The sequence below is a fragment of the Diospyros lotus genome, chromosome 15 (genome assembly GCF_014633365.1).
Source record: "Diospyros lotus cultivar Yz01 chromosome 15, ASM1463336v1, whole genome shotgun sequence".
Taxonomy (NCBI): domain Eukaryota; kingdom Viridiplantae; phylum Streptophyta; class Magnoliopsida; order Ericales; family Ebenaceae; genus Diospyros; species Diospyros lotus.
In genome coordinates, this window is record NC_068352.1 from 26,978,362 (window position 1) to 26,993,045 (window position 14,684).

Consider the following 14,684-nt stretch of genomic DNA (forward strand, 5'->3'; position numbering starts at 1 on the left):
AAGAATACAGTTTTCCTGATGGGAATCCATGAAAATTATTCTTCATAACTCTTAGGAAACTTGTGATCCACGTCTAACTGTAGTCTCAAAAGGTTACATGCTCAAGTAACAAGCAACATCCTTTGTTCGATTTCAAGTGATTTTGCCCCTTACAGACTGCAGAATATATTCCAAATTTCTCCAAGCGTTTTCTAATTGAAACATGACTACAAGTAACTCAAAACTAAACTACGTAGTTTTCATGCTGAATCTAGAAACAAAAGAAAAGGAAGTACATATTAATTTAAAGAAAGTGGTTCGAACCCAGGGCAGTTAGAAGAAAGTGGTTCGAACCCAGGGAAGTTAGAAGAAAGTGGTTCGAACCCAGGGAAGTTAGAAGAAAGTGGTTCGAAAATCCATATCATCATTGAGGGGATCAAAGAAGAGATACACGTGAGAGCCATCCCGAACACCATAGTCGACAAGGGAAAGATCATCTTCATCCATCAAGTGGTTCTTGAGGTTGGTTCTGAGAATCAAGATGAGTCGATCATAAGGGAGCTTTTCCTGGGCTTCTATCTCCCTCTTGAGGTCTGCAACTGTGGCATTGTCATTCACTTGAATGGAGAAGAGAGTTCCTGTCAATATCTCTATCACCACCCTCATTTTCTGCACTTCAATCCAAGCTTTCCCTTCTGGTGTTCCTATTCAAAGAGAGAGCTTTGTCTTCTGTTTTTCTATCGAGAGAGAGAGAGAGAGATTCGTGTACAACATAAAAGCTGGTCATGTAGGCTGCATTCTTGGTCGTTAGTTTGTAGAATACGCATGAAATGCCACAATTACGGCTGTGGTTAAACAAGTGAATTTAGCATCCAATAGGATTCATCGTTGAACTAGCCCAGTAAAACACCTGATAAGGGTGAATAAATTTCAGTAGTTCCCATGCTAATAAGTTAAAGTGTGAAAAAATAATGCAAATTTAAGCATTTTTCATCTCACATAATTTACTGCAAAGCAAGACTTCCATTCTACCAAGCATGGATGTTTAAAATTTCAATATCTGAAACATGGCATCTGTAATAGTTCTAAGAGCACTTAACTGCATTACATGTCGCTAAAAATAACTATATCTTAGAAGAATAAAAAGTTTGCAGGATCGGATCAAGATGTGACGCTCAAGCATAATTACAGCAATTCACTGCAAATGATGCATTCACAACCTATAAAATCACTTCAGTTATAATTTCTTGCATTGCCTCAATTCAAATCATTTAAGTTACCTAGCTGAACATAATGAACTTCCCAATAATCTTGCCGTTCAGAACCTGTTTTTTCTTGAAAAGAAAAATTAAAACAACAGATGGTAAAATGGTCCCTTTCCATCATCACAAAAGCAGATAGGAAGTTCTCGAAGCTTTCCTCGCAGAGCTTTGGATTGGGGGAATGCTCCTGGTTACAGTTCAGAAAAGGCATATGAATTATCAAAACCACATTTAGGGATGAAACAGAAGTACAAGACATGCCACAGCAAAGTCAGGACCTTTCAGATTGCTAACACATTTGGAACAGCTTGAGAAAAGGTTTAATCCCCTTCTGTCCTCTGGTTCTTGATTTTAGTTTGTTTAAACGTTCTTTAGTTCCCAAAAAAGAAAAAACAAATAATAAAGATCAAGATTTTGATTATGAGCACTAGTCACAAACAAAAAAAATATGCAGGTGCATGGCAAATCCCAGTGTGTACTTCACTTGATGACATGACTTACTGTCTTTGTGACGGACTGGATTCTATGGTTGACACTAGTCTCTCTATTACAGTATATTGATTTTAGCATATTAATTTGGTCTGTCCTTGGTGCATATCCACAGTGAGCAGAGATGGTCCAGAATGGAATTTCGATGTGTTACAGCAGGATCTGCAGCGAACGTGAAGGCAGAGAAACCAATTATTTCTTCAAGTTTTATTCTCAATATGAAAATCTTCCAATATCAATGCCAATGGTAATGACCATCATGAACACCATGGTTTATTAATTACATAGTTCGACGGCTAGAAGAAGAGCTAAACCTGTTGCATTCCAACAATATACATAGACCACGAGTACAGGACTGTACAGTTCAATGCACGAGGTTGGAGTGAATTAACTGACGTTTAGCAGTGTTGCCATTTTGTACCTGCAAGCCAGTTGGCGAAACTATTTTGCATTATTATCTTTACTATCAGTTTCTTTTCTTCATTGTCGGAAAACTCTAATAATAGTTTCTGACTAATTTCTTGCAAGGTAATGGCACTATGAGCTAAACTATTGGGCACATAATTTTTGTCAACAAGAAAACATGAGTCATAATGTTATATATATTCTAAAACAAGTCAACAGAGAATAACAGCATCAAATTACAATATTAGGGTTGCACGCTAATTTGTGCATCTCCAAGGTCAGAGATCAGCAATAGTGGATTCTGCCAATATTTTTTCAATAAGTGCAAATATAGTACAGTAACAACCAAGGCATACCAGAACACCATTCTGCCATGTGAAACAGTGAGTGGATCATGCTCCCACCTTGAAAGAGAAATCATGGCTCCTCGTTTCATATTGATATCTTTCCACCCACCAAAACAATCAGAAAGGAATAAAGGCCTGACTCAAGCAGGTGCTGAATTACCATTCATCTTCATCATACATAAATAATTGGGCGGCACAATAGCACCTGCCTTTACACACAGGTCCACCATTGCTGGGGCATGCCCATAAAATCCACGTCCTTCATCCAGAAGAACAAGAGGATCTTGAGGCCGTCGGTACCACACAAGCTTCGGAGGCACCAAATCATCCACCCCTGCCTTCTTCCAAAAGTGAGACCCACGCCAACTCTCAAACTTAAAAACCCCACAGAGTCGAGCTTTGTGTCCAGAAGGGCCCACATGAACTTCAGAGCAGTGGTTACATACTTTTGCTGGATAAACCATCAATAACTTTTGCACCCCAGACCTAAGCGCCTCCCAAGCCATAAAAGTTCCCCTAGCTACCAATCCAAGATCACCAGGTGACAGAGACTCGGCACCAGTGATTCCACTTCCAACGCTCTCCAGATCCCATTGACTAGGATTTAGATTGATATCATTTGGATCTGCCCCTGCCTGCCAGCAGAGCTCAATAACTGCAGGTACACGATCAAAATCAAATCTTTGGTGGTGTGTAATTACACCTTGGAACATTTTATCTAGGTGAAACGTCTCCACAGGTACAAGTATATCAGTCAGTTTCCCACTGATCCATTCATGAACCTGGTTCTTGGCCCTGCGCCTGTAACCATGACAAGTCTTAATAAGATGGCCTTGCTCACCAATATATACTTCTGGACAAAATCTGCAGATGAAAAAAAAGCTAAGTTAGAGGTCTCCACCCCAAACATGGATTTGATATTCCAAACAACTATTTTTAACACAAGGAATAAGTAAATATGCATGCTAAACAATATTGACAAACTGAAATATCAACAAAGTGCAGCTGTGTCTATTTTTCTCCACTTTGATATGTAGGTATTGTTTCTATTTTTCTCCATTTTAGTATGTAGGTATAACATGCAAGCAAATCAATATGAACAAAAATAGGGTATTTAAAGTAAGCATAAACTCACATGCATAAAATTGTATGAATCCAAGATCCTAGGTGTGGTACATCTCAAAGGTAGGCGATTATGTGTCAAGCATAAAGTGGCCCAGCATAATAAATAGCAATAATAACATCACAAGCCTTAGTGCCACCAGGTGGGTCAACAACATGAATTCTAGCTCTCCAATTATCTCTATCTGTGGCCATATATTATGTAAAGTATTACATCTTATATCATGTCTAAGAATTCTCCACCAAGTTTTTTTTTTTTTTTTTTTTTTTTTTGGAGTTTTCCTCTACCCCTTTTACTAACAACTTTTTCCAGACCATTTACTTGCCTCACAAGTACTTATTTTAATTGTTCTCATTAACACCACTTGCAAGTAGCTCAAAGCTTGGCTCAGTTTGGGCTCATTCAAACTTGTTTATTTAGTTAAATAAACAAACTTCAGCTTGGTTTTAAAGTTAAATTAGCAAATGAGCAAGCTTGAGCTTGAGGGTGTTCAACTTATTTCGGCTCGTGAATAAACTCATTTAAGTGCTCGATCGTAGGCTTCCTTAATGCTCATTTGAGGCCCGTTCTGTAACAATATGTGATTTTTTCAATTGAAGATTTTTTTATTATATTATTTACATTACTCAAAATTTAAACATTGATATACACTAATTTTATGTATTCTACATAAATGAGTTTGAAATTGAGCTGAAAAATGAGTTTTAAACTTAGAACTCATGAAAAGGTTCGTTCGAAACTCGTCTAAAGCTTATTTAAAAGTTACCATTTAATATAAATGAGTCAAGCCTGAGCACAAGCCCCAGCTCACAACATTCTAAAAAAACAAGCTTGATGTCACGAACCTAGGGTTTAATCTAAGATGAGATCGGAAATCGGAAGGATCCGATAGGTTTAGAACTAAGCATTGCCTGGTTTGGGGGAGGAAATGAGAAGAATGAGGGGGAGAATCAGAAGAAGAAGGGGGAAGAAACAGAAGAACGAGAGGGAGAGACGGGAGAGGGAAAACAGAATTAAGAGAGAAATAGAAATCAGATTTTCATTCATTCCATGATCTCCCTTCCCTTCTCCTACCAACAGCCTTATATATATAGGCTTCCTCTAACAAAAATAACAGCATCCATGTGCTGTAACAGCATTACAAAATATCTCCTAACAACTTGCTAAATCTATTACTATAATGCCCTTCTATGGAATCTTGGGTCATGACAATTCCCCCCTCCTTAAGAGAGTTCTTGTCCCCAAGAACTTGCAACAAGTAGCCATGGCTCTTCATCCAATTCCAGCCTTTTCCATCTGGTTCATCCTTCTTTCCTTCTTCCTCCTTCTAGGCTTTTTCTTCTTCATTATTAGGTTTACAAGATCAAATCCAAGCATAAATTGGCCCAGAATTTCAGTAGGAAAAACTTTATCACCGTCCAATACAAGTAAGAAGGGCAGATCTACAGCCATTGTTGCTGTTACTATATCCCCATTCAAGCCACAGCCATGTTTTGTTGCAGAAATATCAACAGCAGCCTCAAAATGCAGCAATGGAGATTTGTATTCTTTCCTTAAATACTCATACCAAGGCTGTTTGTGAGCATTAACATCAGGAGATGCTGCAACTTCACTTCCAGCCAACAATTGCTCAATAATTGACACCTGGCCAAGTGTCTTAGCACTAGTACGAGTGCTTGAGAGGCTGTCAATTGATTAATTGCCTTCCTCCAATTCCTTTTCCTCACTTTTTTCTTCCTTCGGCTTCTCCATTTTAAGAAACTCCTCCTTATTAAAACTTCCATGATAGTCATCAAAGTATTCGGCGGGAAAACTGTAATGATACTCCTTAGATAGTATCATTGCAAATTCTTGCAACTTCTCGCGAAACATTCGACCGAATTCCTTACATTCTTCATTAAACCCACTGCTGGTTCCTTTGTCCAATTGGCTGATCCCCTTCTTATGTTCCTTGTTGCTGTCAACTGAAAATTCAGCCTTCTTTAGCTGCCATTGAAGCTCCATTTCAGCTGAAAATGAAACATTCTTTTGCTGCAATTGAAGCTCCAGCGCACTGCTCCCCTTAGCTGATTTTTCACAATCAGCATACTTTGAAGACCACATACTGCTCTTCTTCAAACAAGTTAACCCAAAATTCAAAGCCAAAATTAACCTTTGTTTCCCTTTGCTCACGGTCTAGAATTTCGATTGAAATCCACCGCCTAAAATTACTGCTCCATTATAATCTATCTTAATGAAATCGGATCGGAATTACCGCAAAGGAGCGCTGAAATTCACAGCCAAGAATCACCAATCCAAATTCGCCTTCAAAAATCCACTCCCAGCTACTCCGAACTTTGCTCAACTTCTCCACTTGCAGCTGATTCTTAATCAACAGCCTTCCACTTGCAGCTGATTCTTAATCAACAGCCTTCCTTGCTCACCGAGGGCACTGTCGGAACAAATTAGCCTAGTCGCCCCTACAGAAATTAACGACAGTTATTCTCAACCCAATCACCGTCCACTACTGGCCGCGACTCCTATTTCCACACCTGACCCAATCTCTATCACCTTCCAATTTCAAGTCCAATAGTGCCTTCCTTGCACCGGTCGCCACCCAATCACCTTCCAATTCAGAATCGCCTAGCGGAATCCGTTTGAACTGGCTGCAACAGCCTTCCTCACCCCTGTCGTCAACTCCAACGAAGCTCCTGTAACCTGTCCTTCTGCTTCAGTCACACGCGCCTAGGCCAATTTCGCCTTCACCCACCTTCCTCAGTCGGTCTCCTCCTCCACTCAATCAATTGATGCTTCCGATCGGTGAGACGTCCACCTCGTCCGCCCAATCTATGCAATTCACCGAAAGGCTACCTCGGCTGATGACAACAATTGATACAACCACAACACCAAATCCTTCCTCTATTTTGATCGTTAATCTCTACCCCCAATGGGTACGATCGCAACACCACGCCCACTCCAATTTGCGATCACTTCTGATTCCAAAATCACCAGACTCCCTGCTAGTTCAGATCGCGATACCCACTGCAAAATAGCGATCACTTTGGAAATGGTCGCGACACCTTCCTTGAGTAATTGTGCTGCAACCAACGAGATTTTGAAGAATTGAGAATTCGATGGTTGCAGTAGCTTACGACTTGGCTCCAAATACGTTAAAGTTGCGTTCCCTTCCACTTCAAGCAAGACTCACTGAAATTCGTGGCCAAGCGTCAATGGTCGGCTTCGTCTTCAAGACTCGAACACACTTTCGAAATTCTCAAGCCGAGAGCCACTCCTCCGTCGGACTCACGGGAAGCTGAATTCGCCTATCACACCGTAACCAAGGAAACTCATTGGAGTCCTTGTATTCGCTAGAATCACTTAACAAAGAGAACCGCCAAAGAACGGTGGCTCTGATACCAATTGTCACGAACCTAGGGTTTAATCTAGGATGAGATTGGAAATCGAAAGGATCCGATAGGTTTAGAACTAAGCATTGCCTGGTTTGAGGGAGGAAATGAGAAGAATGAGAGAGAGAATCAGAAGAAGAAGGGGGAAGAAACAGAAGAACGAGAGGGAGAGACGGGAGAGGGAAAGGAGAATTAAGAGAGAAATAGAAATCAGATTTTCATTCATTCCATGATCTCCCTTCCCTTCTCCTACCAACAGCCTTATATAGGCTTCCTCTAACAAAAATAACAGCATCCATGTGCTGTAACAGCATTACAAAATATCTCCTAACAACTTGCTAAATCTATTGAGCCCAACAAAATCCTAGACAAACAAGCCTGAGCCTTTATTGGATCAGCTCATTTATAGCCCATTGTCTCATGCACTTTATTTTTAGTAGGCACCCCTCCAACAATACATATAAACATTTCTAATTATGTGATAGGAACCAGAAAAGAAAACACTGAAACCTCTATTCAATTCACCAACTCAATCCGATTACAAGAAGAAAATTGGGCATTCAAGAGGTCTTTAACTCTCCCACAAACTCAATACCAAAATCTTCCCTCCCTACCAATATCTTCACCCACTACATATATCCCTCTCTCCTCCTCAACCGCATTCTGTTACGCACACTTGCTGGGTTGTGTAACAACCCAGCAATTTTCCCACTCTATCCCTTACGCACATGGTTGGTTGTTATGCCAGCCAGCCAATTTACCACCCTACCCCTGCCTCTTGGACCTTCTTTGATAAGTCCAATGAACCGGGACCTATCATTATGTTATACATCCACCATAACTTCCCCATCTCAATCAAGTTCATATTTGATACATGCTAGTACTTAACGAACCAATATTTTGTGTCATACAATAAAGATAATCTTATAATCGTCTAATAAAAACATGTTACCTAACTTTAAAAAGATTTACAATCATACAACATGCTAACTAAAGGGTGCGCCCAAGGAGCACTAAGGCGCAAAAGAGTACTGGAGCCTGACGTGCAAGGAGCAAGGCAAGGCGCACGCCTGGTGTAACAAGGCGTGTGCTAACTAAATATATATATATATATATATATTCAACTTGAAGAAAAAGGTATAAAACAGATCCTAACTCCTAATAACATATTCACATGTCATCAAGAAAATTAAAAAATTCAACATATACTAACTAAAAAAATATTAAAACAAGTTATATACCTGTAAATTTTAGCAAAACACATCTCATCATATTTCAACAACTAGCATATAAGCATCACAAAAATTAAAAACTTTGTAGGAAATTTTAAAATATATTGTTGGCATATATATAAAATGAAAAGAATAATAAAAAATGCCAAAAGATACAATTTAAAAGTCTTTAAGTCAACTTAAATTAAATCTTAAATAAAATTATAAATCTTAAATCTTAATTAAGATTAACTAATTATGCATTTGATATGAAGTGTATGGACCTAAATGAAAATATGACAAAAGACAAAAAAACATGAAAGTCTAAAATTCATGTAGCCGACCCCACATAGTGGGATAAAGGTTGGATATGTTGTTGTTATTGTTGTTGTAATAATAAGTAAAATATAAACCCTAAAAACAGTTTAAAAAAAGCCAAATGCACCTAAGGCCAAGGCTGTGCCTGACGGCCTAGGCACGCCCAGCTAGTCTGCACCTGCCTGGGAGCATTCCAGGCGCACCTTCTGCCTAGGCGCCCAACACTGGACTCATACAGCAACGCACCCTCAACTGAGCCTTGTGCCTAGGCACACTTTTGACAACTATGATCTACACATAACATACAAGCCTCTTCCTTGGATGTGCTTATTGAGTTCATCCATTGTTGGAGAATTTCTGAAATATCTCCAATAATATTTTCCTGATTTCTTTCCTTATTTTCCTGATTTGTTTTGTTGAATTGGGAGCACTAGAATTCTCAATTTTCACCAATACACAGCCACACACACACACAAAATTTGATCCCCAATAGCAGAAACAGAAAATAAGAACATACACAGAATTCAAATAATAAAGAAATAACATGCAAACCACAAGGAAGACAACCGGTTTTATCCTGGTTCAGACTGCCAATAGCTATCCTACATCCAGCTTCTTGTCCCGAGAGCAATTCACTAAGAAACTTGATGAAATCAGTACAAGAACCTTCCCTCACAAGTACAATACACAACCAAGCTTACAAACTCTATCTTGTCTAGACTTTTCTCTCAATTTCACTGCACTCGTACACATAGAATGAATGGTGATCAGCGGCTGCCCCCTATGCCTCTTATTTATAGACAAATCAGGCAGACATTAGAAGGTCTAATTTAAAGAGTACACAATCTCTAAAATGCCCCTTATAATTCAATTACTGTTAGACGGAAAAACCTAACTAATCACTGCCGCTTGACCGACTTGACTGCACTGATTTCTTCTAAGTCTTCTAGGCTATACTCAGTGCAAAACAATAACAGTTTCCTAATGTATATCCGTATATTTAGCTAATTTGTTTCCTGATTTTATCCAATGTAAATCAGGATATGATCTCTAAAGAAGTTCTATCCCTTTGCTGCATGTAGCTATATATACTGTAACTTCTTTACAATGAATAACAACAAGAACCCAAATATCCACATCCATGATATGAATGTCATGACCCTAGGATACAATGGTCATTAAGCATGCAGCAATTACTGATTGTATTTTTCTTGTATTTCTTTAGTTACATTTCTGTTTTAGATGAGAAGTTGTAATACTTTCAATTACAAATGATAACTGAAAGCACTAACAATAAGAGCAGCTATATAAGCTACCCGAGAGGCTCTTTTGGAGGATGTTAAGTAATAATTGATTGAATGCTTCTCTCTCTTCAGTTCTCTCCCAGATTTCTCTCTCACGTCTTTGTGCCCTTCTCTCCCTTCCTCTCTGTTCTACTTCTATTCTTGTTATCTCCCTCCAATTCCTCTCTATTTCTCTCCCAAATTCTTCTCAATTTTCCATCTAAACCCTAGCCAAACCCTAGGGTCATAACAATGAACAAAGGGGTAAAGCTCAGTGTAGATCTTTGATGTAATCCAATTGTATTTAGAGAGAACTTAGTATCTCATCCACATATCCTAACACATTTTTGCTTGATAAAGATATCTCCAATAACCCATATATAAGTAATCCAAACTCTTTTTCTCCCCTAAAACCCTCCATAAGATTCTTAGGGAACTCTATCATACACTATTTCCAAGTTTATAAACATCATAGGCAAATCCTTATTGATCATCTTTAAACCTTTTGTTAAACAAAATTGATTTTTAGAAGTCTTGCTTTCTCTTCTTCACTTTTGCTCAATCACCTTCTTCCAAAGTTTTATAATATGACTCATTATCTTAATCCCTCTATAACATTGGCAGAGGCATAGTGGCATAGTGTTCCCAGTGCCCACTGAAATTTATTTTTCTTTTTACTATGCATATGTAAAATTTAAAATTAATTAAAAAATTTATAGTTTTGACCCCACTAAAAAATGAAAAATCTAGAAAAATATGAAAAGAAAAAAAAAAACTATACAAGAGTGTAGTATAATATAAAAAATTTATGCAAAAATTGAAATAATATAAAAGGTTTTATAAAAAGAAATAATACAACTATTCAATTACAAAAGCTCTTTCTCCTCCCCCCCCCCCTCTCTCTCTCTCTCTCTCTATATATATATATATACATATATAAACATGAGTTGGGACCTTTTTCTCTTCTCTACAACTCAAACCCCTTTCCAAAATCCCAACAAATATTTTCTTTCTCCTCACTTCTTATTGCTCGCAATCATACATGAAATTATCATTTATTCAGTAAGTGAACTTTGAACATTTTAAATTTTAAATTTTTTTGTTCCACCAGTAAATTAAGTTTTTTATTGTTTGTTAAGATTTTTAGTTCATCGTCATATCACATTTGAATTAGTTTATTCCTTATTTTGTTTTCCATCATATAGTTTTTTTTTTTTAGGTTCTTTAGTTAAATTTCTATATTTTTGTTAGATAATGAACAAATTTGTCATAAAAAAATCAAAATTAGAGACATCGTCACTCATTCATGGCAATGCTCAAGAACCTTAAAGAAACTTGGCGTTGAAGTTGACCCCATTGACGTAAAATCCTGGCTCTGTCACTGCTTTATAACCTTTTTAATTTTTAGCATTCTCCTTACGCTTGCAAATGGACACTAGAGTGCTCTTTTGCCACTTGTCAAACATCCTTTTCAATATAAGGATCATGTCAAACCAACTCTGCAAATCATAAAATGCCATTTTCTCCCATGTATGACCTTTGGGACAAACTGAAAAAATGCAATCACATTTGGGCAAATGGAAGCATCATCTAGCAAATCACAACAATTGCTAAAGAGCTAATAATTTGAGATTGAATTTTAATTGAGTTGATTGGAGTTGAAAAAATTAATTAAATATAATTCCAAAGGTCACTACTTTCTGCACCAATAATCTTTAGCAGTTGCAATCCAAGATACAGTGCACAAACATTAACAACCCCAATATCAATCCTGGAAAGAAAGCTATTACATGGGTTTATATTAAGGAGAGACCTAGATGGTATAACAAAGGCTTAATTTTTCCAGAGCCAGATGTGTTGGTAGAATGGCAAGCTGCATTCAGGAGCAAAATTTCCAATCTTAAACCTTCAAATTTGTTATCTATGCATGCCTATTCATGCTTCATACCACTAAGATCACTTATGCTTTCCCTTTTTGCCCACCCACCAAGGGGAGTTGGCGTGCTAACTCCACAGCACAAAGCCATAAGCATCTGAGATAAAATCCCTAGCAAAAATTAATATCTCCAAGAGTTCCCCAAAACCTATGAATCCTCTCAAAGAAAACTTAAAACTGGTAAAAGATCCTAATTCTGATTTCTATCAATTCCAATCCCAATTATGGAGACAAGCTCTAGTCTCTCTACTAACTTATCACCAAAGTAGACAACCTAATTGCACTTACATCTTCAGAACAAACATTTAAGCACTTTGAGCTTATTAGTTAAGCCTGAAATTCTCAAAGACCAGGGAACACTCTAATCATTCTAACAAACTTCAATTCCAACCAAGTTTACTGTCAAAGCTTAAGCAGTAACAAAAGAAAGATCAAAATCAGACCATACATAATCCCAAACCCAATCAACAAAGAAAATCCAAGTTTAAGCAAGAAAGTTCAAAACCCACCTCCCAATTTATCCTGTATACACATATAATTATTGCACTTATTTCTTATTCTCTTCTTTTTGGCTATAAATGAGTATTCATAGCCTAGTGTGCACTAAGCACACTCACACACGCATAATAGCCCACAAACTATCACAAACCAGGTATAAACAATATACCAAACTTTTACTCACTACATAAATTCTAACTGTCCGTACACATATTCAATGTAAGTATGCAAAGATTTGTGTAGCATTACCTTGTGAAAAGAGAGCATTATAGCCCCCTTAAAAACACACACACACACATATATATATATATATATATATATTGAGAGAGAGAGAGAAAGGGTACTTGCAGGCCCAGACAGGGACGACTTTGAGAAGCGTGGAGACACCCTGGATGAGGAGACCTCTGTTCCTGAGAACGTCTTGTGCTACAGGGACCATGCCCTTCACCGGGTAATCCTTGCCTCTCTGCTCAATCCTCTTCAAAATCATGGGCCGAAGTCGCTTCAAGTCCACCTTTGAATTCGAACTGTAGAATCTAGAGCTCCCAATCAACCCGTCCACCATTGTAATATGCCACAATCTTCGGCTCCTCCAAGCCATTCTCGAAGAACTTGAGCATCAAATCAAACGTTGACGAGGATGGCTATACCTGAGATTTTGGGGCCCTGAGTCGAAATGTAAAAATGGTCCTGAATCGTATACATTTAAATTTTATTTTTTATAATAAAACATCAAAAAAATAAATAAATATTCATACCATGTCAAAGAATAAAATCAAAATTTTAACAAGTTTAGCATCGACAATTCAAATATTCAATCACAATTAACACAATTCAGCCAGGACTATTAAGAATTGTTGTCTAGAGTTAGTGATAGGTTAAATATGCAGTCTTGTATGCGGTTCTGATTAGTTGATAGGCTGGGGGCTTTCTTGTAATAATTAGTTATTAATGAAGTGCAAAACCGGTAATATCATGTCCAGCCCTAAGAAATATCACCCTATTCTCTGTAAATAGGGCAGGGGGGGCTGAGGGAAAGAGAACTGCATGTTCTCTTCTGATTTCACGAGAGCTTTAAGAGTAAGAAAGCTGTGAGTTATAGTTTTGTACTCTTTTGGGAAGGCTTGTATCGTGAGAGAGAGAAGAGATAAGTCTTGTACTGTTTTCATCAATAAAGAAGGCTGCGCTCGGTGGTGGTTTGAAGGCTGGATATAGTGCCAATTCAATTGGCATGAACCAGGATAAATTCTGTCTTCTTATATAGTTTGAATATTTTCTTTCTTGTTTTGTTCTTGCACTTAAATTCTGTTCTTTAATAGACTTGTTGTGTTGGTTGTGTGTTGCCGGTGAGTTAGGAGCGTTTGGAAGGTTGTTTGATTGGTTTCTTGGAAGGTTTAAAGGCTGCCAGTGCTCCCAATTTATAACAAGGACAATCCCTAACTAAATGAAGTAGTCAAATAACAATTAATAAAAAGCCTAAAGTCATAATTCCTAAACTCATTATAGGTGTTAAATTAGCCCCCCCAAAAAAAAAATACACATTAAATAGAACATAATCAAATAAATTAACTTAACTCTAGTCGTTTAGTCTCTAGAGTATGAAGGGATGCCCACTGGCCAGTGGCCACTGCCTGCCTGCCAAGAACGAAGAACACAACACCAAAGATTGAACCAAAAGATTTTTTTGTCACTGGAATTGAATTTGAACCCGAACAGAACACAAAACCAAAGATTGAACCAAACCTCAAAAGATTGACCCAAAGTGTCCCAATGGCAATGCAGAGAGGCGAGCGACCCAGTCACCCAGCGAGAACAAGAGTTAGAGAGCCAGAGCCAGTAGCCATAGATGCGACCTCCCCAGCTACAGACTGAGAGGCGATGGCGAGCCGCGAGCGAGAGCGACAGAGCGAGCAAGCGTCAAACGAGAGGCGAGAGCGAAGGCGAGGGCGAGCCGCGAGAGAGCCAGAGAGGGAGGAGGGTTTGCAGAAGGCGCTGATTGGGGGTGGGCTTGGAAAAAATTTATGGGCCCTTAGACAACCGCCTCATGGGCCTCACTATAGGTCCGGCCCCGAGAATAGCTTTACAGATGCGAAACTGATGATGAAGAAGCAGCAGCAGCAGAGAGAGGAAGAACGGATGGGCCTGGCGTGGGCTTGGAAATTGGGCCGTACCATTCCATCCGAGCTCAATTTTTGGGCCCACCTAAAAAATCCAAATTTTTTGCAACCATTATTGTAACATAAATATATTTTTTTATATAATTTTTATGAGGAAAACCCTTCACAGTAGGTCTTGCTGTTAAAATTGAAAGTTGTCTGTTAACCCAACTCAATGCCCAACCCATTCGGGTCAAGTACAAAATGACATGCGGATGGCACCGCTAGGCATCATACATGACAGATTTCGATGATTGAGATCGCCTTGATCTTGTGATTTACACTCTCAAA

General features: G+C 38.3%; 1 protein-coding gene across 6 annotated transcripts; it reads right to left on the reverse strand.

Moving 5' to 3' along the window:
• LOC127792031 (APO protein 4, mitochondrial) lies at positions 1–14,236 on the reverse strand. Of its 6 annotated transcripts, XR_008021048.1 has the most exons (5): positions 13,981–14,236; positions 12,582–13,872; positions 2,492–3,346; positions 1,260–1,428; positions 1–889 (listed from the first exon to the last, which is right to left on the reverse strand). XR_008021048.1 is itself a non-coding variant. In XM_052322318.1 (4 exons), exons 3-4 carry the CDS (start codon positions 12,836–12,838, stop codon positions 2,623–2,625), a joined length of 981 nt encoding a protein of 326 aa, XP_052178278.1. In that variant the 5' UTR covers positions 12,839–12,903; positions 13,813–13,872; positions 13,981–14,236; the 3' UTR covers positions 2,317–2,622. The 6 variants fall into 6 exon arrangements, 4 of the variants coding, with proteins under 4 accessions (XP_052178278.1, XP_052178277.1, XP_052178280.1 ...); XR_008021049.1 differs by lacking the exon at positions 1,260–1,428 and having other exon boundaries at positions 10–889; XM_052322318.1 differs by lacking the exons at positions 1–889; positions 1,260–1,428 and having other exon boundaries at positions 2,317–3,346; positions 12,582–12,903; positions 13,813–13,872.
• Positions 14,237–14,684: the final 448 nt, after the last annotated feature.